We start from the raw sequence: 27,266 nt of genomic DNA on the forward strand, positions 1-27,266 counted from the left end.
AATGAATTGAGGTATTTCAGAAAGAAAGAAAAAACAGGAAGGAAGAAAAAAGGCATGAAAGAGATAATAAGACAGAAGGAAGAAAGAAAGACGCGTGTTGCAATAGCCACTGGCCGGCCCCGAAGCAGTGGCGAAGGCGATGGCGGAATGCACAACAGACACAGATACAACGGTGGCAAGAAGCCTCGTCCGCAAAGGGCGAAGGCCCCCGTCGGGAGGCATTAGCAACCACCGCTGAAATACATTCGATCACTTGAGGGAAATGAAGAAAATATCGAGATAGCGTGCATGCCGGCCCAGCTTTCTGGTACAGCCAGGCAACACGAGACATATTTGTGGCTGAAAAACGTCCATGCACAAGTCATGCTTGTCGAATTCTTTTCAAATCGGCGCCTTTAGGATACCACTGGGCACGGCCGGCGTTCACCGACGTGAAGAGCTAAACTATTCGTCGCTCTACCTGATGCTGTTGCGTCTGCTATAGCTGCATCGGCGATCCCACTCAAAGAGGTGAAACGAAACAGACAGTCCCAAGGGGGGCGGGGGGGGGGGGGGAGACATGCCGATGAGCAGAGGACAGAATACCTTAAGCAAAGGTATTTTGCTCTGTGATGTTCCAAACACAATTCAGTCTTGATGCTTCTTGAGGCCAGCACAGCCTGAAGACTTCCTTTTCCATTTCAGGTTTGCAAAGGACTGTGCAAAGTGAGATCGCGGAAATTTTCTTGCTTTTTCGTCTCCAGCAACCTTTAGTAAAGTGCGAAAAACTCAACCGCTGACTTAGAATGACCTTGAGTCGCCGCGAAGAAGGAGGAGGAAACGACGCGGACTCCAATAAGCCATGCCAGGCGTTTGTTTTCATTTATAAATCCACCTGAAAAAGGCAATACGTTAAAGTTGCTGCATCATGAAGCGAATTCGCAAAATGAACTACTTTCAGGCTGATTCTCACGTTAGGGGCCTAGACTTAAGCGATCGCCTTTACCGTATGGACTGAATTTTATTAATGAACTTGGAATAATTTTAGTCGCAAAGGCAAGCTTCAACTTACGACAACGCGCGCTTCGACATTGTCTTCTTGTCTCGTGCCGTTGATGTGCTCTGCCTACTGTATTCCTGCAATAAAAACTACAATGCATCTGCGAACTTGGCGAGCATTTGCATTTCCCAAATTATATTTCGCTTCCTCTTTCTTGGCTATATTCTCCTGTCAGGTGCGCTTTCATTTTGTCATTCACGCCGTTCCTGTATATGCTACACGAGGTCGTCCTATCAGTGAATTTGGGATTATTGCGTTACAGTATAATTGACTTTAACCAGTCGCTCTTCGTTCGTAAGGAAGTACTCATAGTTCATTTTCTCAGCTTTTGCTGGGAAAGCATTAATGCACCACGTTTCGGACCGTCGCGTAGTTCGTGGCCGCAATCACAAATGACCTTGAGTCGCCGCGAAGAAGGAGAAGAAAAAGAAATAGGAAGAGGAAAAGAAAAAACAAACGAGGAAGAAAAAAAAGAAAGAAAGAGGAAAAAGAAAGGAAAAATGAAAGAAAAAGAAAGAGAAAGAAAAAACGTGAAAGAAGAATAAGACAAATAAGAGAAAGAAGTTAAAGAAGAAGAGAAAGAAGTAGAGGAAAATAAAAAGAAGAACAAGAAGACCAAGTAAAAGGAAAAGAAGAAAGCTCGGTCACCCGCAGCTAATGCTTTCGCTCCATATTCGGTTCAGCAGCATTGAACCCTCCTCATTTTTTAAATGACGGCTTCGCGCCAGTCTCCGCAGCCTTTTCTTAGCGCACCAGATACCAAGTTACTCTGTTGACCGGCTTTTTTACTGAAATAGTTTCGTGCTGTTTTAGACCTCCTGATCGCGGCATGTTCCTCTAGGCTGTTCTCGGGCTCCGTGTTTGCGTCGCCTTGGCGTTCTCCGAAGCTTCCACTAATAGCTCGTCAGCTGATCTGGCACCGCGGAACTGCTGTTGTTGTTGGGCAGCGCTTTGTCCTTCTAAAGGCGACCGAATCCGTTGATTTTTTCAACTGGACTTCACTTGCTTCGTCTTACGTCTGTAGCCTCTCCAAAGTTTCGCCTTAATCTGGTTCTTTCAAAATATCAAGCCCAGATCTAGCCAGCTTGAATGTGCCCTGAGCCTCATCGTGCTGCTCCCCCGACTGATTCTCGTTGTTCGACAGCTTCGCTATAAACCCTATATTTCTGTTCGAAAGGAACCTTTCCAATATTTTATCACTTTTCGCTAGTGGCGCCTCTGCAATATTATCCCTTGCACAGAGTTCCCCAGCTCTTGAGCTGGTCAAGGCCTAAGCGATAACATCCTTAAAACAACCCCATTGTGCGCTGGATTGACCTGACCTTTTAAAAAATACGGGCCGCGCTGGTGACACCGTCGCTTTGATCTCAATCCGGTAGGTCCGATAAGTGCACTTTAGTTGTCTGCGAACGAATGGTGCGAGTTTCTACAGCTTTCTTATTCCTGACGTGCTCACCCGTGAACATGTCGGGCTCTCCGCTAGAGGGGAGAAACTCTTCTAATCTAGGTACGGAATCCCGAAGCATTCACAGCTGCCCGTTCACGAGGAGGTTGCGCCTGTACGCCTCATGATCAAGCCTTCCATACGTGCAACCGAACATCACTGTACTCCTTGACAACGCTCCGATTGCCAGAGTACCACGAATCTGAGTGCTGGGTCACCCCATTCAACAGGACAAGAGAGGAGCCTAAACTGCACACCTCCTGCAGAGCCAGATATACCAGATCACGCATCTGATCCCTCGCATTGCAAGCCGCCATCACGGCCTCAAAGAAAAAGACCATTTAAGACTTCTAGATGCCCTCATCGTTACCCCACTAGCCTACCACTTTCTCTATTACCACCACATCAAGCTTCAACTCACTAAACTTAACGTCCTACACTAGTGCGACTGTAAAACTGCCCTTCATCTACCTCGTCATACAAGTACAATTCAGCTTCTTTAAATAGACGTACGCAACAATGCTGAGGAGATCACAGAGGCGCACCTATCCATCCAGCAACCTCGGCTCTGCACAACACCTACAGGCACTCATCTCCTGCACTCAATGGGCTACAATACCTCTGGTCCCTCACATCACACTCAAACAGCCGTCCCACTGCATCTACAGAGCCTCCTCGAACTCACACCCTTCCCCGAAATAGGCATCCTGAACACCACAAAGGCCGTCATGAAGCCCGGGCCTTATAACTTTTTAAGCAGTACTCCGAACCACAGGACATCATCTACACGGATGTTTCACATAACCCACACATTCCTCACATCTGCACTGCCGTGTTCAAGAACACTGGCATTTCAAGATTCAATGCGGCCTCCATCCGATGCACTAGCATTATCGAGGCCCAATGCCTGGCCATCACACTCTCTAACTCAGCACACCACGATATGCACAGACTCCCAAACAGCATACCGATATCTCCAGCCAGGGACCCTCCCACACTCATGCGCTAGAATACTGGCTACACTACCTAAACCTCCCGATCACATCACCATCGCATGGGTACGTGGACACGAGGGCATCTTCGCAAATGAGCGTGATCATGCGTTTGCACGAGACCTGAGCTTCCGGGCACCGGTGGATGGCCTCCCTAAACCTTCAGTATGCACCCTCATCGAACCTCGTAACTACACTACAATTGTTCAGCACTATAGTCGTTGCCACGTCAAGTACCCGCCACTACATCACACGCTAACTCGCGTCGACAGCGCATACTGTCGACAATTCCAGACTCATTTGTTCATATTGCCGCGAAACCTTCAAAACAGTATTTGTTGTTTTTAACAGCCGCCGGAATACAGGCTTATCACTCTGATTCTGGACCATGTATCAGTTCCGGAATCTTTGTTTATTAATGCTTGATGTCGCGAGTCACACCTTTATGAGTTTTGTTGTAGCGCAAGATGCACCGAGATCTGTCTCGAAGGTTCCGGCCACTCGGGTGTCTTTCCACAATGTTCCAGCCCGCGCTGGTAGCTGTTTGCGACATTATCTAGATTGTTCTGTGCAGCCTTTAAATTGAGCGTTGCCGAGTGTGACGAGTCTCTTTGTCCGACGACCGACGTACACGTGTGTTGCTATCACCGCCGCCGAGTTGTTTAGTTCTTTTGCCGGCGCAAGTCAGCCCAATAAAGAGTTTCTTCAGTGCAATCATCGATCCATCACTTGCGTCGTCGACCTGGTCACCACCACGTGACATCTGGGGGCGGTACTGCCTTTGATCCTTCAAGCGAAGTCTCAAGCCGTGTTCCTGTCGCCCTGGAAGACCAGCCTACAGGTCCCCGAGCCAGCCGCCGACTTCAAGGCCTACATCCCGAACACAGTCTGCTGCCTGAACCAATTCGATCTCGGAAGGCATCGACGCTGACAATGGCCCAGCCTACTACAGCACCAGTTGTTTTCGTCCAACCCCGTGAGCCCCCCTGCTTCCACGGACACCCGGATGAAGATGCTGGAGACTGGATGGACCTTTTCGGCCATGGGGCAGAATTCAAAGGATGGAACGACGCTGCGAAACTGAGGCAGGTCTACTTTGCCCTTCGAGGACATGACCGAGTTTGGTTCGAGAATCATGAGGCAGCTATGAAGGATTGGGAGATTTTCAAGGAAGCGTTTTTGAATGCTTTTTCAAGCATCGTCCCAAAGAAAAGAGCCCAGATCCTCCTTCAGTCAAGACTTCAACTTACTAACGAGTCTTTCCTGGCATACGTTGAGGAGATGAAGCGCCTCTTTCGCCGCGCCGACCCTAACACGACCGAAGGTGAGAAAGTCAAATTTTAATGCGAGGCGTCAAAGAATCGCTTTTTCCAAAGCTTGTCCGAAATCCGCCAAAAACCGTGGCGGAATTTGACACGGAGGCGTCTACTATCGAGAAGACGTTGGCCACCCGAATGCGCCCCTACGAGCGACCACTTCAGCCGGACTGCTCAACCCACTACCCCAACGCATCTGCAAGCGGAGAGAACCTTCGGGACCTCATCCGGGAGATCGTGCGAGAGGAGCTCCGCCGAATGCTACCATCATCGCAACAACCCCAGGTGGCGACGCTCGCGGACGTCGTCCGTGAAGAAGTTCAGCAGGCGCTGGGCGTTCCTAAAGCGACGACTCTGACGGCTCCAGAGCATGAATCAGCAGCGATGGACTATGCAGCTGCATTATGTCGTCCTGCACCCCGACGCGACCTCCCAAGTCGACGCGACCTCCCAAGCCCTCGTCGCTACCGCCCTGCTTCTGAAAGCCGCCCCTTGGTCCCCGCCCGCCTAACCTACCAGCGACCCCCAAGCCCCAGAAAGTGCGACGCCTGGAGGACCGCAAGCAACCGACCGCTCTGCTTCCATTGTGGTGAGGCAGGACACATCCTCCGTTACTGCCTGTAGAGGCGGATCGGCCTCCGTGGTTTCGCTGTCGACGCCCCACGACCCCGTCCTGGCGAGCGACCACAGGAAATCAACGATTTCCTGCGCAGAGGAGAGAACTCGTCGCCAAGGCGTCTGTCACGCTCCCCATCACCGTACAATGCCCGATTTGCTTCGCCGGGCCGCGGTTACGTGCAAGGACGGTCTCCTAGCCCTCGTATGGGAAACTAAAGGCAGCAACCTTTGCAGGTGAGGTTGCTCACTGGCTAAAGGCGAAGATCCTCCGCCGCCGACGACCACTAACGATGACGCAACCATTTCATCGCCGCTCCACACGACGACATCGACGACAACACGACCAGAGTGCAAGCAGACACCGCCGCCCAGCGAAGTAACAACGGTATGCCCGGGCATGACCTGAAGAAACGACGGAGTCGAGATCGGACACTAAGGCCCACGTGCAATGCGAGGACGCGAACAAGTGACCTTAAAGTTGATATCGACGGTCGCAGAGTCACTGCCCTTGTAGACGCCGGAGCTGACTATTCAGTCATCAGTGGACAGTTAGCCTTCCACCTCAGGAACGTTACAACCGCTTGGGATGGCTCGCTGATTCGCACCGCAGGTGGAAACCTGATTACTCCATCAGGACGTTGTACAGCAAGAATAACCGTAAATGAGCGTACCTTCCCCACCAGCTTTGTGGCCTTGCAGCCGTGTTCCCGCGATGTGATTTTAGGCATGGACTTCCTAAATGAAAATAGGGCTATCATCGACCTCCGATCCAAGCTTATCAAGCTCTCTGCAGACAAAGCCATACCTGCTAAGACGACTTCGACGCAACACGTCGCTCTAAACGTCCTCGATGGAGAATTGACCGTGCCACCCCGATCAATGCTGACCTATGCTGACGGCGACCGTCACCATAGGTAGCACAGACATCGAAACCGCTGAAGGCATCGTCGAAGGAAATATCCAATTGCTCTTGGAACGAGGTACCGGCATCGCAAGAGGCATCGCGAAATTCCGGAGAGGACAAGCTCAGGTGCTGGTAACAAACTTCACTGAAGAATACCGGCATCTCAACAAGGGCACGACCATCGCTTTTCTCGACGAATTAGCAGACCTCAAAGATGTATTCACCCTCCACGACCAAACGCTGGAAGACGCGCCGGACCGATTCGGTCAGCCCACATTTGACATAAAACCAGTATTAACCCACAGCAGGAAACACCAGATTCGCAGACTTCTTCGAAACTACAGGAAGTGCTTCTAGTCATCATCGAAGGTACGACAAACACCACTGGCCAAGCACCGCATTATAACTGACGAACACGACCGATCTCTGCGCCAAAGCCCTTATCGTGTATCGCAGCGAGAACGGCCGGCCATTCGCGATCAAGTTGAGGAAATGCTGCGTGATAACGTAATCCAGCCATCGAACAGCTCCTGGGCGGTACCATTCGTTTTGGTCAAGAACAGAGACAGCACACTTCGCTTCTGCGTTGATTACCACCGCTTGAATAGCATAACGAAGAGGGATGTCTACCCGCTTCCCTGCATCGACGACACTCTCGACCGGCTCTGCAATGCAAGGTACTTCTCATCGACGGATATTGGCAAATTGAAGTCGACGAAAGAGATCGCGAGAAGACCGCATTCATCACACCGGACGGCCTTTATGAGTTCAAGGTGATGCCATTTGGCCTCTGTTCCGCACTAGCCACGTTTCAACGAGTAATGGACACAGTCCTGGCCGGCTTGAAGTGGCAAATTTGTTTGGTATATTTGGACGACGTTGTTGTCTTCTTGTCAAACTTTGAAGACCACCTAAAACGACTACAGACAGTGCTGGAAGCCATCAAACATCGGGACTAACGCTAAAAGCAGAGAAGTGTCACTTCGCTTACGAAGAACTTCGGTTCCTAGGTCACATCGTTAGCAAGGACGGTATTCGCCCGGACCCGGGGAAAACAGCTGCAATCGCACAATTCCCACCACCTGTCGACAAGAAAGCTGTGCGCCGATTCCTTGGGCTGTGCGCTTATTATCAACGATTTGTCAGAAACTTTTCGCGGATCGCCGAACCGTTGACGCAGCTTACAAAGGCTGACGTACCTATTAAATGGGAAGCGCCGCAAGGAGAAGCCTTCGACGAACCTAAGCGCCGACTACAATGCCCTCCTGTACTTGGCACTGTGATGAAAACGCTGAGACCGAAATTCACACCGACGCGAAAAGTGTTGGCCTAGGAGCCGTTCTCTTTCAGAAGAGTGCCGGACAGGAGAAAGTAATCGCCTACTCTAGCAGATCCCTCACAAAGCCGAAGTCAATTACTCGACGACCGAAAAGATGTGCATTGCAATCATCTGGGCCACTTCTGAGTTTCGTCCATACCTAAGCGGCCGACCATTCAAGGTGGTAAGCGACCATCACGCGCTCTGCTGGCTGGCTAATTTGAAAGATCCTTCCGGCCGCCTTGCCAGATGGAGCCTACGACTTCAAGATTTATGACATGACTGTAGTCTATAAGTCGGGCCGGAAGCATTCCGACGCAGACTGCTTATCCCGCGCTTCCGTCGATGCTCCCCCGAAGGACGATGACAACGACGCCTTTTTAGGACCGGTAAGCGCCAGCAGTTTCGCAGAACAACAGCGATAAGACCCTGAGCTGAAAGCGCTAGCCGATTACTTGGAAGGAAAGACCGCTTCCCCTCCTGGTGTGTTCAGGCGACATTTATCATCCTTCACGTTAAGCAATGGCCTCCTCGTGGAAAAGAACTTCGCACCCAACAAGACCGTCTTCGTGAAAAAGAACTTCGCACCCAACAAGACCGCGCAGCTTCTCGTAGTGCCGTAGCCCACAGCAGGCCACCTCGGATTTTCACGCACTTTGCGTCGAAACCAGGAGAAGTATTACTGGCCGCGACTGCCTGCCGAAGTTGCCCACTACGTGAAGACGTGTCGTGAGTGCCAACGACGCAGGACACCGCCGATCAGACCAGTAGGACCACTAAACCCAATTCCGCCCCCAGACCTGCCCTTTAAACAAATTGGGTTGGATCTCCTCGGCCCCTTCCCAGCTTCGTCTATGGGTAACAAGTGGATCATCGTGGCCACTGACTACCTTACCCGTTACGCCGAAGCAAGAGCTCTGGTACCGCGGGAGAAGTCGCCAATTTTTTTGTTGAACAAATTCTCTTGCGACACGGCGCCCCAGAAGTGCTCATCACGGACAGGGGAACGATGCTTACGGCAGAGTTGACGCAAGCCATCCTGGAATACAGTCACACAAGCCATCGACGAACAACTGCGTACCATCCCCAGACCAGTGGTCTTACGGAGCGCCTGAATAAAACGATCGCGGACATGGTCGCCATGTACGTCGACGCTGAACACAAGACCTGGGACGCCGTCTTGCCATACGTGATCTTCGCGTACAACACGGCAGTCCAGGAGACGACCAGAGCGACCCCGTTTAAGCTTGTGTACGGCAGGGAGCCCACGACGACGCTCGACGCAATGCTGCCGATCTGGGACGCCATCTTGCCATACGTGATCTTCGCGTACAACACATCAGTCCAGGAAACGACCAGAGCGACCCCGTTTAAGCTTGTGTACGGCAGGCAGCCCACGACGACGCTCGACGCAATGCTGCCGCACGTAACCATCGAAGACAACCTTGACCTCACCACCTACCTGCAGGGTGCAGAGGAAGCTCGACGACTCGCACGACTACGTGTTAAAGACCAACAGCGCACCGACAGCCGACGATACAATTTACGACGACGCCACGCAGAGTACAATCCAGAAGACCAAGCGTGGGTTTGGACACCGATTCGACGTCGCGGATTAAGTGAAAAGTTGTTGCATCGATACTTTGGGCCATACAAAATCCTTCGCAGCGTCGGACCACCGGACTATGAAGTCATTCCCGACGGAACGTCAGCGTTACAAAGGCGACGCGCACGCCCAGAAATTGTACATGTTGTACGACTGAAGCCATATTACGCGCGTTAAAGAATCTGTGGTGTTTAAACTTTGCAGTGTTTATGTTTCTTTGTTTTGGAACATCGAGGCGATGTTTTTTTTTTTTTAAGGTGGGAGTAATGCCGCGAAACCTTCAAAACAGTATTTGTTGTTTTTTAACAGCCGCCGGCATACAGGCTTATCACTCTGATTCTGGACTGCGTATCAGTTCCGTAATCATTGCTTGTTAATGCTGGATGTCGCGAGTCACACCTTTATCAGCTTTGTTGTAGCGCAAGATGCACCAAGTACTGTCTCGAAGGTTCCGGCCACTCAGTTGTCTTTCCACAATGTTCCAGCCCGTGCTGGTAGCTGTTGGCGACGTTATCTAGATTGTTCTGTGCAGCCTTTAAATTGAGCGTTGCCGAGTGTGACGAGCATTCTTTGTCCGACGACCGACGAGGACGTTTGTTGCTATTGCCGCCGCCGAGTTGCTTAGTTCTTTTGCGGGCGCAAGTCAGCCCAATAAAGAGTTCCTTCAGTGCAATCATCGACCCTTCATTTGTGTCGTCGACCTGGTCACCACCACGTGACAATATCTCCTCAATTCGCCCACATCTTTCACCCCACGGTCTTCCTACTATACTGCACCACTTGCGACGCTACCCCACCCGCTTTCTAACATTATCTACCGCAATTTCCATATTCCAACCGCTTTCCTCCAATCCAAAACCTTATCCCCTTCGCCTGGGAGGCTGCCCCTCTGGGCACGCAACCCACAAATCAGCTACAACTGGTCGAGCGGACCCAGCTAGAGAAAACAGCCAAAGAGCTCCTCGACTAAGGGATCCTACAGGGGGTGTCTGCCTCAATTTTAATTAAAAAAAAGTTTTTCCTCCTCCTCCGCTTGTACCCCACGAGACAAAATTATATTTGGTTTTGCTTTTGAACAGTGCGCAGAAAAGTGGCCAAAATTCTGGTTCTATGAAATGCGAGCGATCTCATTTCCTCAAAGGAGTTTCTCCGTTCATGGTGGGGTACAGGCTGAAAAAGTTAAAAACGGAAAGATGTTCGGTCGTACTTCTTTGACTTGCATCTGCGCCTTATTGTTTTTTAATTTATTCTGACAGACGAAAATATCTCAAACGTGGAGAGAATTATCCTTTTAACAATTCGTGATACATGAGAGCGAGGCATCATGCACCCCACGGCCATCTCTGCGGCCCTATGTCACTGTACTAAAACTTGGCTTATCCTGTAGACAGTATCGCTCGTTCTCAGATCGTCATAATCACATTCATAAGTCGAATTACACTCACTGTAGGGCGAACACCTGTCCACAATATTCCGATATGTTTTCAGATAAGACTCATAAAACGTTTCCTGCCTCAAACACTGCAGAGCTTTCTCGTCGTCGCCAAACCCTTGCTCCTCTTTGAGACTAACGTGAATGTTTCATAAATGCTTTTAGGAAAACTTCGTAAAGTTTTGCCGTTCCCCCTATCACAAAACTTCTAACGGAAGGCTTCAGCTGACAGCCAGTACATTTTAGCCGGCTAGAGTTCACTTTGTCGAAATACTCTTCTCCCTCTTTCTTCAATTTGTCATTTACATCAGCCGTCATATCGGGTACCAACGTGGGTAAGCGCTCTGGCCAAGTTTCAAGAGAGAATCTTTGCTTCTCGCTCGTTTGTTCGAATTTAAGTTACCAGGAGCAAAGCAATGTCCTCTCCAAGCATTATATGCTCCATCAGGTAAGTCATTTTAAGTGACACTCTTTCTCCCGCCCGCAAAACGAGCGCGTTTCATTTCTACCTCGAGACGCTTAATTTACAAAATGTGTTGTCGATAGCGCTACTCTTTCTCTCGTTGTTTACGTTCTTATTCCTGTTGTTGTTTAGCCACCTTACCTCCATAGTGATCCCAGGACATTTCGAAACCTCGACATCTTCAGCCTTCCAGGATAGCCTATGGCAGTTCATTTTCCATGTTACTACCCAGGCAGCACAAAGCATTGGGCCAATGTTGTAAGTACGATGGCAAACAGTGGCCCCACAGTGGGCCAGCCTAACCAGCATGCTCCCAACATAGGACATGCCAGTCAACACCATGTCCAGCAATGGCCCAGGCTAGCCAGTGCTCTCCCAGTGTTGGCACTGCCAATAGCCAGCACTGGCTAGCTTGGGCCAAGATGTACAGTGAGTTCCCGATATTGGCGCTGCCGTACATATAGAATGTCTATATTGGACCGAGATTGCCATTGTTTCTCCAATATGGTCGCACCGGGTTTTAAAACTGGCTATAATGGGCCAAGTTGTCCTGCGTTCCTCCGTCGTTGGGTTTTCCGTTTTTTAAAACTGGCTACAATGGACCAAGTTGTCCTGTGTTGTTCCAGCATTGGAGGCTCCGGTTTTTAAACATGGCTACAATGGACAATGTTATCCTCTGTTCTTCCAGTATTGGATGTTCAGTTTTTTAAAGCTGGCTACAATGGACCAAGTTGTCCTATGTTCCGCCGTCGTTGGCCATTCCTTTTTTAAAACTGGCTACAATGGACCATGCTGTCCTGTGTTCTTCCGACGTTGCCCGTTCAGTTTTTAAAACTGGCTACAATGAAACAAGGTGTCCTGTGTTCTTCCGACGTTGAAAGTCCCGTTTTTTTTTAAACTGGCTGTAATGGACGAATTTGTCTTGTGTTTTTCCAATATTAGCTATCCCTGTATGAAAACTGCCCACGATGGACCACTTTGCACCCTGATCTCCCGATTGTCATTGCCATCCTAAAAACGCAGCTTTAATGGTGAAGTGAATATTTTCCGTTGACCATTCAATCAAAACAAATTCTACATTTTTATGGTTGAATACACGTGCTCTGGACGCCGAACCGCGGCATTTAATTCCGACAACATTTCAGCCGATCGATCGTTCGGACCTCACAGAGTACCACGTACGGGACAATTACTATAACGCATTCAAGCACGTACCGCTGCAGTTGTCTGGATTCGTCTGTTCGGTGCGCTCATATGCTGCGCATTTTTGGGGGTCAGCTAAATGTGTTTACGGTTTTAGGCTATTGGCATGCATGCAGATTTTGTCGCAGGCGCATACGTTTGTCGCACAATTATATCTGATGATAGCACGACCGTGCGACCACATATGTATACCCCAGGCCGGCTAGCACTCACGACCGATATGCCTGTATTGGACGCCGATTACATCCCTGCATCTACTTAACCTCTAGTACAAATCCAGTTGTCAGTGAGAACGCGCATACAAAACGAAACCGTGTCGCCATAGCATGATCATGTGACATTAAATTAGTGATTAGAAGGTAGCGTTTTCATTGCCGAGAAGGGAAACGTTGCCTCAAGTTGAAGGAACAAATGACCATTTTCTCAGCGATGTTTTTGTTCTAGTGCTTTTGTATTATCCATAAGGAACTACGCGCAGCATCGTCTGTTTACCTGGAGAAAGGACCGAATATGATGTGTGTACTTTCTGGACGCAATCACTGGCAATCACTTTCATGAAAATGAAAAGCCGAAAGACTCGCGAGGTTACCATTTTAGTTTTGGGCATTCACACGGTGGTAAAAAAATGACAGTTTTTCGCGCAGACTGCCAGCATGAAGGCCCCGGTACATTTATATGGCGCACAACATATATATCGACAATAAACAACAAAAATAGTTTGTTCCGCCTATTAGTTTAGAGTTTGACCATTCCAGCCGCGCTAGGCGGTGGCAAAGGAATAAAAAAACTGTACAGGAATGAAAATAATGTGCGCTGTCGAGTCATTCGAAAAAACGAATGCAGCCCAGAAACATTGTTTTAATGAGGCAGTTTTCCATGCCCTTTCCAATTCTTTCATTCTACTAAAATGATTTGGAATACGTTGCTTGCTCATTGAACGTTATCGTCTTTTTGTGCAATCCGCGTTAAGGTGAAGGTGATTGCGAAAAACGTCTGTGTGTTGCCTGATGCCACAGCGCATCAGAACCTCGACGCGCACAAAATTGATTCTGAATCATTCATTGCTGTGTCTGTCATCGTCGATTCGCGAAGTCGAGACAAAACATGACCGAAGAAATATTGTTATAGCTGGAGAATGATGAGGACGAAGTGGCGCGCTCGTTTGTGGAAGATTAAGAAAAAGAAGTGCGTCGAACGGGGGCCCTCGTAGCCTGGCTCCTTGGCTGTTCCTCAATGTATATTTAATCCTCTTTTGTAAATATATTTCTCCCTGTTACAAAATTATATGCCAAAATTTAAAAACCTTGAACAATTCACAAATTCCGTAGAATCTTCAGAACTGCGCGGTGCGCTATAATTGGACAAAGGCTTTATCGAAGTGGCCATAATTACTTGCGCTACAAAAGTATGCAAGGTGTTCTTTAATGGTTTTGAAAGCTGAGGTAGTGTAGAATGGGTGGAAAAAGCTTGAACAATCTTAAAACTGTTTTTTTTTCCTAAAAATTTTTAATATTCGCTGTATTCTGTAAATTAGCGCGATCGTATCTTTGTATTCAAATGTTATAAAAATATGAGTTTTAGCTGTTTGCGGATAATTATGCTGAGAACATATTGTGGAATTATTGCTGCTCTACCATGAACGTTTTCTGAAATAAAGGCCTGCAAATTAGGAAATTTTCATTTCCTGGGCCGATGTTGAGAATTTTTATAAAAACATCTACTCATACCTGAAAAGCGAACAACTGAATACAAATAAAAACTATATATTTAGTCAGATAATTTTCAGCTAGATAACTTGAACATAATTTGATTAATCTATAACCAAAGTTGGCCAGAATAGAAGAGAAGCTCGGAACTCCGCCTTTTCGACATTATTAATCAGTCATCACGCAACAATATATAATATTTTGAAGTAAATATAAAAGGTCGAACGACCATCCTTTGTTCGATCATAGGTGGCGAACGGGAGGGGAAAGATGACGCTCGCATTTGTCGATGCACCAACTGTATGGATTTACGCAAGAATGTGGATGGTAGATGGGGAGGCTTTCTATTTTTTTTTAGAAAATGTTATGTACGTGGTTGGCTTGAAGAAACAATGCGATTGCGAACACACAAAACAAAACTATTTTTTAGAACTCGACTCGAGCGGTGCGCGCTGGCGGCCGCTCATCGGCACGGTCCGAAGTCACGGCTGGCCGGTGCAAGCAGAAGAGGGCTGGGAGGAACGGAATGTTGAGAGGGTCGTTGGTCCTTCGTTCCCACGCGCAGCCCATGCGAACACAACACCGCGGCGGGAATCGCGCACTGGTTGAGCGGTTCGCTGTTGCCCCTCGCCTACGCGTCTTCGTGCAAGACACAACAGAAAGCATCCCCAGCTGCGCTGCTGTGCGGCCTCCTCCCGAAGCGTTCATTTCAGAGCTTGTTGAAGACGCTACAAGACTTGTGACAGCTTCTTAAACCTTTCTTTAATTTCTTCCCTCATTAATTTTCTTTTTCATTGCGCTGTGCATAATTTTCTCTTGCGCCTATACGTGTCCATGTGCTCCGGTTTGTGCTTGCTACATATCAGTGAATAGCTGAGCTGTGAAATGTCGCCGGAGTACGGATTACAGCAATGGCGGAATACCATCGGCATTATCGGACTCAGTGAACGCCGTCATCTTAGACCGTGAGTATATATATTTGCAGCATGCCATTGCTTCATAATTGGTTCTATATAATCTCCCGCCAGTCCCAAATGTTCTCTTTCCGTATTCTTTTCGAAACAACTGCGCGAAGCATGACTTCAAGAACTAAGCGAATTTTCGTCCGGGTTACATGCAACCAAGTGCGTGGACGCGATATGAATAGCATTTGCGCCGAAAATAGAGGAGCCGTGCGTAACAGGTGTGTATGCCACCAACACGTGACAGAACACTGCAGGCAGCCATTTGCGAAGTTTTTTGACTGTGCAGCGCGCCGCAATCAATTAGTAACCAGATACTATGCGCCAAGCTTTGTACATATATTTTGGACAGCCTCTCTTATGCGCGCAGGAAGCCATGTTCACACAGTTTTTGGATTTTGTGAAGAGTTAAGGGCATTTTTTTTTTGTTTTCAGATGTACAGACGAAGTTTTGAAAACTGTCCGTGCCGTCTGTGCAAGCGAATTTTACAGTGGGGCGGACATTGTGTGCGTGATGCCGCTTGATGATTAGGCTATAATGAAGTCATAATGAACCTCCACTTTTATAAGGGTTAATATCATATTGAGGAATTGAAAGCCGTGAACAGCGGAAGTGAGCCCCTTTTCAAAATTTTTTTAATCGACGCCCCCCTTCTGCGCACGCGCCTTCAGGTGAGGGCGTTATCAGAAAGCGGCGACAATAGGAGAGCGATTTCGCAGACGCGCTTCGAAGGCGGGGGAAAATAACAATACAAACAAAAAGACACATAAGCCTGTGTGCACTGCGTCCCTGTCACTGCAAAGTAAACAACGTGCACGCGGGACACATTGTACAAAACATTGACAGCCGGTATGAGGCAACCATATCACCCGAAATATGTCGCTCGCGAAGCGCTCGATCACGGCGCGCACTTTCAGGCGAAATGGGACAGGCCGTCAGGTCCGCCTGTTCGGCAATTACAGCTCTTTGTACCTCACGTACCGTACCGTTTGCGTGAAGTGCACGCCATAGCCATCGTGCAAGAATGTTGAAACCGAAGCAGCGATCCACGTATTCTAATTCTATAGGAAATCATTTGGGAGTAGAAAAGAGCAACTTAATATGATGTGCATGGTTCTTTAATGAACGATATGTATAAATGGACTGTTGAATAGTTACAGTAATGGAGTGTTGCGCTAGAATTGTTTACGGCCGTGACCGCAATAAATATTACTCATATTGCTCTTAGGTTTAAGCTCTGGCATTGATAAGCCTATCTAAAGAACCGACTGGCAGTGACAGGTTGTTTACAGCTGTTGATCAAAAGGTAGGCCATCATGCTATTATTGCAGGCATATTTGCTTCTTTCTGTACCTCTGTTTACTAAAACTTAATTTTGTTCCCCATTCCTAGGGACGCTGCACCTCTTGCAACACTCACTGTTCAGTCGCTTTTATTCAAGGTACAAAAAGGAGGAAATGCGCATGCACTCATAGGATAGCCTGTCTTTCCGTTAACAGCTGCAAATAACACGCCACTGCTCCTCGGTATCTTGGATGAAGTTTTCAATGGGGTTACCTGAGATGCCTAGCAATTGCTGTAATATTTATACCAATCACTGCAGTGAAAAAGCAAGGTAACACTGCATCGCTTTAACTGCTGCATGCACCTATAAACGTGCCTTAATTTATTGCCTATTCTTATAGACGCAGGACCTCTTGCTATAGGCTTTGTTCAGTAAGCAACCGTCTTTCATTGCTTCAATTTCTGTCTCTCCACCACTTTCTTGTTTCTCTGGGTGTGATCATTTGATTTCATTGTTCAAATCATATTGTTTTATCATGTGTGAATGATTTAGCCTGCACATACATGCTTTCATTTTTTTAGATGCGCATCGGGAGCGTTTTCTACGTAGAAATGGATCGATTGAGTTGTATCACTGGTGCGAAAACCGACAACCCCCTGAAGATGTGCGTCCTGTGGTTGGAAGGGCAATAAAGAAGAAGAAAATCAGCGGAAAAGCCTGCCTAAAGAAAGGTAGCACTGCATCACTGTAACTGCTGCATGCACCTTTAAATATGCCTTATCTTTATTGCCTATTCTTATAGACGGTGGACCTCTTTTTATTTTTCTTTTTGCAGAAAGCAACCGCCTTTCATTGCTTCAATTCCTATCTCTCCACCACTTTTTTGTTACTTCGAGTGTGATTTTATTGTTCAAATCATATTATTAAATCGCCGGTGAATGATTTCGCCTACACATACATGCTTTCCTTTTTTTTTTTTTAGGTGCGCATCGAGAGTGTTTTCTACGTATAAATGGATCCATTAAGTTGTATCACTGGTGCGAAAACCAACAGTTCGGTGCCCCCAGAAGATTTGTGTCCTGTGGGTGGCAGGGGTATAAAGAAGAGGATAATCAGTGGAAAAGCCCGCCTAAAAACTTACAAAGATGGCGCAAAAGCGAAATGCTGATCAGAGTTAGAGTCAGATTACTTCTGTTATCCCATTTCACTTGCTAGGTGATGTGACATATATGAGGCACCTTAGTATAATTTGTGGTATACTCACTGAAAATTGTGTAGACATTAACTTTTTTCTCGCTCAATTATTTTGAGTGACGCACGAATTGGAATAAAACGAAGTCATCCACACATCTAATGCCCATAGACATTATATGCGTGGATGAGCTCATTAACTGTGTTCCTATGTGGGCATCCAATAGTTTGTCGAATATATTAATATGTTAAAAGTTGATTTTTTTACTGTTAATCGGAGTAATACATATGCTCCTTATCATAGCATTATTCGCCTGTAGTTTGTATCTGCTCTTTCCTAAATTTTATTCTACAAAGTATACGTGTGTCATCTCGTACGTCTATTTAACTAGCGAACAATTTGCAATCGAATCCCTTTTGTGATGTTGTTTCAGCTACAAATAATGTATGACAGTTGTGACAATATAGGTAGCTTTAGCTATAACATATAGCGCGAAAATCTTTAATATATGCGATGATATTTTTATTCACCGCATTGGCTAAACCAGCCTGTTTGAAGAGACGAAATGAAAACAAATATGGATGTCTTCGGACAGGAACAGTAATCGTGGTGCCATGACCATTTTTTTTAATTAAATTTTCATATGTAGTGGGCTAATCTCTCGACACAAAGGAATGACCCTTAGGTTTGCCAGATGCGGCGTAGTATTCTCGAAAAAAAAAATGCCTATCACTAAAGCTGGAAAACGCCGTTTTTGTCGTTTCAAAAAGTTGCAAGTTTAGAGGCCGGCTGGTTGCGTAAAATTTTGTCATTCATTGCTTTTTACTCACCGCATTTGCGTAACATTTACTTGTATAAGAAGTATTAAAAGTGTGTTTCATTGATGCAGTTGATTTAGTAAAAAATCGCAAACTTTGCTTCAAGAACAACGCGCTACAAAAATGTTAATGTTCAACCTTACATACTGACGTGATGCGTTACGTCGTTTGCACTAAAACATTCTGTGTTTATTACGCAGGTCATATTGTTAATTTAAGGCAGAATTTGGAGGCTCTAACCTTCTATGTGTGTTCTCTGTAACGCCACCAAAATAATTACGCTGGAAAGCGATTTGCTTATGATTGTAATTATAAAACTTACACATTGAAAAATCATCTTCAAAAATATGGTATTGTTAGTGGTGGTCAAAGCTGAGAAATGGAATAATATATTAATAAACTAGATTGAATACTATTGCACCTAGCAATAAAAAAGAATGCAGGACAGAGAAAAAGTTCAGCCTTCACTTGCGTTCTGCCATGAAATTGACAGAAATAGTGAATCAATACCATTTTAAGCTATTTGCCCAGAAGCAGAAAAAGGATGTATAAGCGCTGACAAGGTTTTAAATTTTACTTAAGGTAAAATGTAACTAAATTCAGCAAATACTAACTTGAAGTTTTGATGCCTACTCCATAAGGGGGAGCCATATAAGCACATCTATAGAACAAAAACAGGCATTTTTATATTTCTAATATTACATTTTGCAGAATTCAATATATTTACTGACTCATATTAATAATATACTTTGCATTGTTTCCACAGATTTTGATAAAAATTGATGTTGCGGCCGTTTCTTCAATTCTAATCAGTTTTCCTTATTTTAACATTTTCTTACTTTTGTCCAATTTCAAAATAATATGCAGAAACACACACAAATCTAGAGCTTCAAATTTTTTCATAAATAAAGAATGGAACCTAGATAATGTAGAGAAATAGTTTCCGTGACAAGATATTATTGGATCTTGCAAGAATGAAGGCTGAATTTGGCCATTATCAGCACAAGCACTCGGTTTAATATTTAGTGTTATATTTTTAAACAGTATAACGCAACACTTTTCAGTCCGCGATATTTTTGAGGTACTGAAGATTTTTGAGAGGGATTTGAATGAAAATCGGAGATGATCTTTTCTTTAATTGCAGCAAATTTGCCCTTTACTGCTGTTTTCGAATTCTGAGCAATTTTGATCCGTTGTGGAGAACACACCTAGTGGTCTAGAGCTCCAGATACTGCCTGGAATTAAGAGCATGCGTCAGGAAGTGAAAACATATTTAGTGCAACCAACCTAATGCATCATATGCCAGTACATAAGGTTAAAAATGAATAATATTTTTGCAGCATAACGCTCCTGAAGCAAAGTTTGCGATTTTTTAATAACTCAACTGCAAAAACAAAACAGGTTTCTAATAGTGTTTGTAAATGTAAAACCTGCATATATTTAGTGAGTAAAACATAGTAGATGACAAAATCATGGTATCCAAACTTGCAACATTTTGAAATGGAAAAAACAGCGTTTTCTACCTCTAGAGATATACCACACAATTTTTTTTTTCGAGGGAACTACGCGTATCTTGAAAAACTTAAGTTAATTCTTTTGTGTCTTGATATTCGCCCACCACATATAAGAATTTCATTGGAAACGAAAGATGGCCATGGGACCTGGATTATGTTTCTAAACTAAGGCACCCATAATACGCTGTGAGAAAGCCAATATCAAGGGCTTTTTTTAATATTCCATATTTCGAACGGTTGTGTCATCTAAGAAAATTTGAAAGCTAGGCACACCTTAGCTGTCGCCGGCCCTCACTTTCTGTTATAGCTGCAATTGCTAAGCTTAATTAATACGTTGAGTACTTTATTTTAGCCACGAATATAGCGCTATTACGTGTCAAAGAAAGGCCGCAGTGACGCGATTCCCGTAGAATTTGTAAGTGAAATCTGTAAACCTTACAAATCTACCCAATCTCTTGCAGGTTTTATTCAAGCTACATCACACCTGCTGCGCCCCATATCTTGAGCCAAGGGTTATAAATAAACCATTAGAAACACGATGGAAACCGGTGGCGCATTGCTGGCAGCCACTTAGGACAGCGCAGAAAATTTTTATTGTGTACGTAGCGAAGTGAGGTTATTCGCTTCAAGTACTAAATATTCACTTTAGACAATAAGTAGGACTTAGAGTCGGTGAGCACGTTCGGAAACCCCTGTTTCAATATTTGCGGTTAGAAACCTCATGTGTACCTTTTTTTCCAGCTGCAGATAAATTCCGGGTTATGTAGATACCGTTACCAGCCCATTCGCGCACCTCGATTGTGCTGCTCACAACATGATTTTGAGCGGACAAAATAACCTGCCGCTATGATGGCTAGACCCATGCATGAGTAAGGGTGATATGCTGGCGATGGTTGCTTCGCGTCGACCCTTTGGCGCACATGAAGGCTCGAGTTACAATGAGCGCGCCGAACTTTGCAATGCGGATAATGACTACAAAGCGGTAAGGATACAAATGAGTGGAACAGTATTTTTTAGCTGTAAAATACAAATACAGTCTTGCTGGACGAATGTGCTGGCGCGGACGAAGAAACCATAGGCAACTTGTAGATCTAACGCTACACAGGGCTGTCGAGCCAAGCCAAGTCCTCAATTGTATTGTCCAGGAATCTGATTTTTGTATTTTCGTGGTTTCCTACTGTATCTGGCGTTCAAAATGCAGACGTGAGGGCTCTTTATCGCAAATAATCAAACGTGGTTTGTGCCGGTACTCTTCAAAGTAGCAACACCATTTATTGTGTAAGTCAATAATCAGTAATTTAGGTAAATAATGTCAATTAAGGATTCCAAACAAAACCTTTTCTGTGGCGCTCAAGGTAGCTTCCAGCAATATGTATCTGGTTTCCTTTGCCTGCCTCCGAAATGTTTTTTTTTTATTCCTTGGATCAAATTTGCTTGGACAAGCAGTATATGTGTAAAAATGATGCACCTGTGAGCTACCCGTTTAAGTGAGCTCCCGTTTAAGTGAACTACCCACAAAACCAGTCAAAAGCGTATATCAGCTAACCAGCGGCCAGTGCAGCAGTCGTGGGCTTAGATCGCTTGTGTATATTATATCTAGCCATTTAAAAAAAATTCAAATGGTCGCCGAACATTCTCTTGGTAACGATATTTAGTATAAACTGTTTGCACATCGCCGAAAGCGTAGGAGCGGCAAAAAACTAGCGCGCCAGTCATATGCGTAGACAGCCAACAATCAAGCACTTATTCCTAGTGTGGGATGAAACACTGGCTGTCTCAGCCGTATTGCTGTGGAGGCGATCAAAATGCAACAGGGCACATGCTATGCAATGTATGTGCGTCTTTCATCCTAATAAACCCAAGGCAGCTGAAACTAATCTGGAACTCATCAGTATAGTGTTTCTCATTGACCATGAATTTCTGTACATGAATTCTGGAATTTTCTACATCTTCCTAAAATAATGCACGCGATTTTATATGCCTCGTAATAGTGTTGTAAATTTTGTTTCCTCATTGTTTTTGTGCAGGTGCCTTTTGCGAAAAAGTTGGGGTGGACGATTTGGAGGCTCTCGCATTTATTCGCAGGTGGCTGCCTGGTTCCTGTGACAGGGGGGGTGGAAGAAAAAGGCGTTTTGCTGAAACCTCCCCTGGCGAACCAGGCATGCCACCTGTGAATGCAATTGCAGGGTCAGCCCCCTCACTACGCCTATGAGTGTGCCCTCCAGCTCCCTGGCCCCTTCCACTTCCCGAGAGCCCGGCCTGCCCTGACCAACCCTGCCACTGCCCTGCTAACTGCGGCTGTGTGTGCCCTCAGCGCTGGCTAGTAACAACTGCCGTCTATAGTAACAATTGCAATAAATATTATCTCTTTGTGAACCATGCCCTTGTTTTGTGAATATCTAATGGTTGCTCATGAGCGACAATTTGAATTATTATGGCCATTCCTATTTGAAAGGCCATTATTGTCCCAGCAAGTTCGATGTGCTGTCACGAATATGGCTAGAATGAAAAAGGCTGCATTTTATGGCCTGCACAGGCAGTGCCACAAAATGTGTAATCTTGACATCATCAATGGTACATGAATGGAGTAGCCGGTGTACCCATAAACCATTCGATTAATATTGGTATCGACAATATGCGGCATGAATGGAGTAGCCAGTGCACCTGCAATGGCTAACCATTGGTATGATATTGGCATTGACAATGGGCCATCAATGGAATAGCTGGTATTAAACAAATATTGGTAATACAATGATGGTATAATGCTGGACAGTATTGGCAAGAATCATGGTGCATGAATGGAAAGTCTATATTGTGCCTACATTGGTGGCTCCAGCTTGGTTGAACACTGGACCAATCTTGGAACGAAAGATGGGCCAAGAATGGAGAATGTAGTAAAATGCCCAAATGCCAATATCAGTCCAATATTGATGCCATTCTTTTCCAGTGATGAACCATTGTTGGACCAATGCTGGTGTGCTGCTTGGGTAGTTTGCATCGTTTTCGGGGGTGTAGTTTTCGCCCTTACTTCGTCATCTGATAGGCAGAAGTACCGGAACCGGATGTCTGTTCTGTACGCATAACTACCGGTGCCAGCGATTCCACGAGTTTGATAAAGGCGGTACAAGCGAATCCACTTCTTAAAACGGCTCCAAATCGTAATTCAAACCCTGGTTTTCTGCGTGTGTCTGAGACATCCAACCAAACTCCTTCGTCAGCTCCAGAAATTTCGCTTTGCGCAACGACTTCACATGGATTGCTTTTTAAGTGCTTCTTTCTCTACGTTCCACTGTTGGCTTTTAACAACCTAATTGGGTTCCAAAACAAACACTATTTTGAGTACTTTTTACTACATCAACCAATCTGGCAAAACTCAGTAATAAAAAAAAACCTAGCACTCACAAAGCCTTGAAGCCAGGAATCTGGACACGTCGCTCAGCTGCAGGCATCCAATTTTCCCACAGGGCTCGCTGCACAGCTTTAGGGTCGCGTAGAGGTATTCGGCATACAGTTCAGCGCATATCTCCGCTAGCATTCGTTGTCACGAACATGAAGGTGCAGCAGTGTTGCTGCTAGATGTTTTTTGGACGTCACACAGCTCCAAAGAGTTGTGGAAAGGTGCTCATTGGATGTTCCTGTGGTCAAGCGCTGAGCATTAAATGTCAACTCAAAAACCAAGGCGTTGTGTAACAAGTACAACGTTCAACCTTGCATCGTAGAAAAGTTGACAGAAACGTAAACGACACAAAGAAAAGAGACACATTATCGGAGCATTTGTTTTTATGGTGGGCCCTTCTGTGAAGTTCAACATCCTCGCGTGTCGGCCCTATCGACCCTGAGTTCATGCCCAAACAGGCATTTCTGAGACCTGCACACTAGTGTCGGGTAAAAACTACTCACGCTAGCCGAGGTTAGCGACCCTTCCCATCTCCGCGCCTTGGAAAATGTCACACACGCACACACACGACTACACATGACAAACGAAACTCGTCTGAACTCTCCTGTTCGCGGTGCTAAACTGGGCAACGTCTGTCTTTCTGACTGTCCTTGCGTTCGCTGCAACCGCGTCAGCAATCGCACTCATCGAGTGCAAAACATAACATTAATTCAATGCGGTCTGGGTAACAGTGCTTACTGCCGTGTTCTATTCTGGGAAAACGTTCTCTCTCTATTTCCGGTTGCCCTGGGCCCACCATCTTTACGGCTATCACATTTTCCCTCTGGGCAGCCAAAGCCCCATATGCGAATTAGTAGTAGTCCCGAACTGATTTGTACGAATTCATACCTGCACTCTTTTAATCTTTTCACGATTCTTTTTCAATCTTTTCCTCCCCAATACCCCTTCCTACCCAGAGTAGCATGTCAGCGAAATTTAAACGCCGGCTAAAATCTCTGTTCTTCATTGAAGGGTCTCTCGCTCTCTCTCTCTATACAGGTGTAACCGCGATCGTGGCTGAGTGGTGACCACGGATGGTTAGAAGGACAATCAGGCAGTGCGATTCGCTGACGCCATTCCACCACACCCTAAGCCGCTGTATCAGAGCCAATGAAATCGATATTTTAGCCGCGGATCACCGTAGCAGTAGCACAGTTTGACGTTGCATGTCTTGCGTTTCTGTTTAACCAAAGGAAAAGAAAGTGCGTGCTCATGGCACGCCTGTCACGCCCTATTTAGAATATGGCTAGCCTTATGCGTAGAGAAAATCGGCGCTACAGTTTGCTGTGAAAAATTCGCGGCTGGCAGGGGATGCATTTTAGAAGAAACATGCGGAATAAAAGAGCTTCCGCAAAATTAGGCTTGCATTGCATAGTGCGTGCATGCGCGAAAGCTTTTTGCTTTTGAGCATCCATTGCTTTAAGTTTGTTGTAATCAGGCCGATCAAGTTTAAAGATTCTACTGCAAATATTGTTGGGATTACGATGTTTAGGCCCCCAGGACGCACCAGGAATTTATTATTTGGTTATGTGCACTTAAGAGGCGGCCATTTGTTACGATGCCTATATTGCCAGTATATTCCACTGAAAAGCTTCTTTATTATATGTCTGGATACAACTAAACATATTGTTACGAAGCGGTAAGCCGATCAAGAGAGGAGACAGAACATGACCGATGGCGATGGTAGATGACGTTTAATGAATGTTCGCGGAGGGCCTAGCGCGAGCGCTTCTGCCCGCGCCACTGCCCGCTTCTTCTTCCTTGTCCGTAACATGACCCGGGGCCACCGAGCGATCGTCCCGATCGTGGACGAGGAAGTTTAGCGATGTTAATGATTTTATGGCGTGATGATGGGCGTGTCTGGATGCTTGAAGAAGAAAAGGAAGAAGGAAGAATAGAACGGCTTGCCGATACGATGTCTGATGCGTGGTTGATCCGCCTCCCTTGGAGCTGTCAACCATCCGTCACCAGAGACCATGGGACCGATGGCTCGAGGTCACGTCGGGCAGCTTAGGCGGGGGTTGCGTCTTCGTGTCTATCGGTTCCTCCGGGTCATTCGGGTCTTTTGGGTCTTTCGGGTCCTTCGTCTTGGCTCTGATTGCTATGTCTGTTCTCCTTGTCTTCATTTCCGGGCTGGGGGCTGGGCGGTGGTAGTTCTTCAGGTCTGGGCTTGAAGGGCTGGGCGAAGCTGCTCGGCGATGTCCCTGGGCCCTCGGTGATGGTCCCGGCTTGAAGATGGTCTCGATGCTCCAAGGGGAGGATGGGGATGTCGTACCCAGCACCTCCACCAAATGTTACGAAGCGGTAAGCCGATCAAGAGAGGAGACAGAACATGACCGATGGCGATGGTAGATGACGTTTAATGAATGTTCGCGGAGGGCCTAGCGCGAGCGCTTCTGCCCGCGCCACTGCCCGCTTCTTCTTCCTTGTCCGTAACAATATTTTGCTCCTAATCGGGTGTCAAAATTAGCTTGGAATCATAAATATTATTGAACTTCCTCCGATGTTTTGTTATTTCGAAACGCCCCTTTATATAGACAGCCTTGACAGGCGAGAATGTACGATCGTCCTGAGTTGTCTGGCCAAAGGGGCAATCTGGTCCCGTATTCCGCGTTCGCGTTGTTATCTCAAGTGTTGCTATCTGATTGACCTCGGGACATTCGTTTGGTGTAAACAGCGGAACCGGATGTCAGTTCCATTTGCAGTTCCAGTGTTGCTACTAGTCAGCGAACTGAAGGTCATGGAGATAGATGAGATAAGGAAGCAAACTTGGAATACCAACCCTGAACACGAACACGAGAAAACACGTCAATGAACGCTGTTAAAAAATGAAGCCATTGAGACCAACCTGAACTCTAGTCTTATTAATCTACTACCCAACCGTCAAAACGCAACAAATATACGTTAACTGTGCTTAGGCTAACTTCCATTCGTTTTCAAGCGGCAGCTTTGAGGTCGAACTGTAACGTGGCGCGAGCTGTTGCAAACCATGTCGGCTTGCCGAAAGAGAAAAATATGCGACATGTTTTCGGCTTTCGAGCAAACCATGCCTACGCGAAAATGTGGGCCCGTCAAGAGCACGCACTCTCTCTCCCCGGCAGTCAGACAAATGCGAAAGACAAATCGAAACGCCCTCAAGCGGTCGTTAGTCTTCGCAAACATGATGAGAACATTGCTTCGGTAGCGGCGCATAGCTGTGTAGCGTTGGCGTCAGTCCAAGGCACGCTTGCGAATATTAGTGATAAAGGTGCTGGCCTAATAAATTTTCAGAGTTAGAAGCCTGCTGCGCGCGTACCTCTCCTTCCAAGGAGGTGTGTTAAAAGCATTTGCTGGCGTCGCTATTTGCGCTAAACTTGTATATTTAGATACAAACATTTGCAAATTTTATAAATGCACTTCTGCGAAAGGCCTACAATTAAAGCAATAAACACCTGAACGGCTACAAAAGAAATGCTGGCCTTAATATAAGCGCTATGTTCTTTTCGTGATTCTGCTCCTCCTTGTACCATGCTATTCTTTAATAACTTATTTCTGTACGCTATGTGTTGTCGTAGAAAATAACAGGGTTCTTTTCTACAGCGAGAGTAAATGAAGGAGCTGTAGAATTTACCGTTCCGCAAAAAATTCCTAGCGCAAAGTGCCAGTCTCCTTACTGAGAAGTATATTTTTATATTCTACCATTTTCATTACTGCCCATGACAGTGCGATAGAAGGAAGTCCTTATTCCCTGTGTACAAATCGACTACTGTCAGCAGTATCCATCATTTTAGTTTAGATGCCTGGACGCAGCCTGCTTAGTGTGATGGCTGCGTGCTTGGGACTGGGCTAGTCGGAATATCTCATAAAGGTTTCGCTGCTTAGTTGGACACGGACAAAAGATTGGATAACATCAGCGCTTAAACTCAGCGTTTTTCCAATCCTTTGTCCGTGTCCGACTAAGCAGCGCAGCCTTTATGAGAAGATGGCGGCGCCCCGTATGAATCAAACTTGAAAAGTCTGTTCTGGCTCCTCTTGGCG

General features: G+C 46.2%; 1 protein-coding gene and 1 long non-coding RNA gene across 2 annotated transcripts in view; one reads left to right on the forward strand and one right to left on the reverse strand.

Annotated features, from left to right (window-relative positions):
- Window positions 1-23,529, reverse strand: part of LOC146194817 (monocarboxylate transporter 12-like) — a 60,116-nt gene extending 36,587 nt beyond the window's left edge. Inside the window, exon 1 of the mRNA XM_084597568.1 lies at window positions 23,216-23,529. Coding sequence (XP_084453694.1) covers window positions 23,216-23,262 — 47 coding nt within the window. The 5' untranslated portion in view covers window positions 23,263-23,529. The remainder of the gene's footprint in view (window positions 1-23,215) is intronic.
- On the forward strand, window positions 14,902-17,446 carry LOC146194818 (uncharacterized). The gene is made up of 3 exons (XR_014705483.1): window positions 14,902-15,006; window positions 16,871-17,020; window positions 17,272-17,446. It is a non-coding gene; the product is annotated as an uncharacterized LOC146194818 (long non-coding RNA).
- Window positions 23,530-27,266: the final 3,737 nt, after the last annotated feature.

The sequence above is a fragment of the Amblyomma maculatum genome, chromosome 3 (genome assembly GCF_055883805.1).
Source record: "Amblyomma maculatum isolate TAMU_Amacu chromosome 3, ASM5588380v1, whole genome shotgun sequence".
NCBI classification, from domain to species: domain Eukaryota; kingdom Metazoa; phylum Arthropoda; class Arachnida; order Ixodida; family Ixodidae; genus Amblyomma; species Amblyomma maculatum.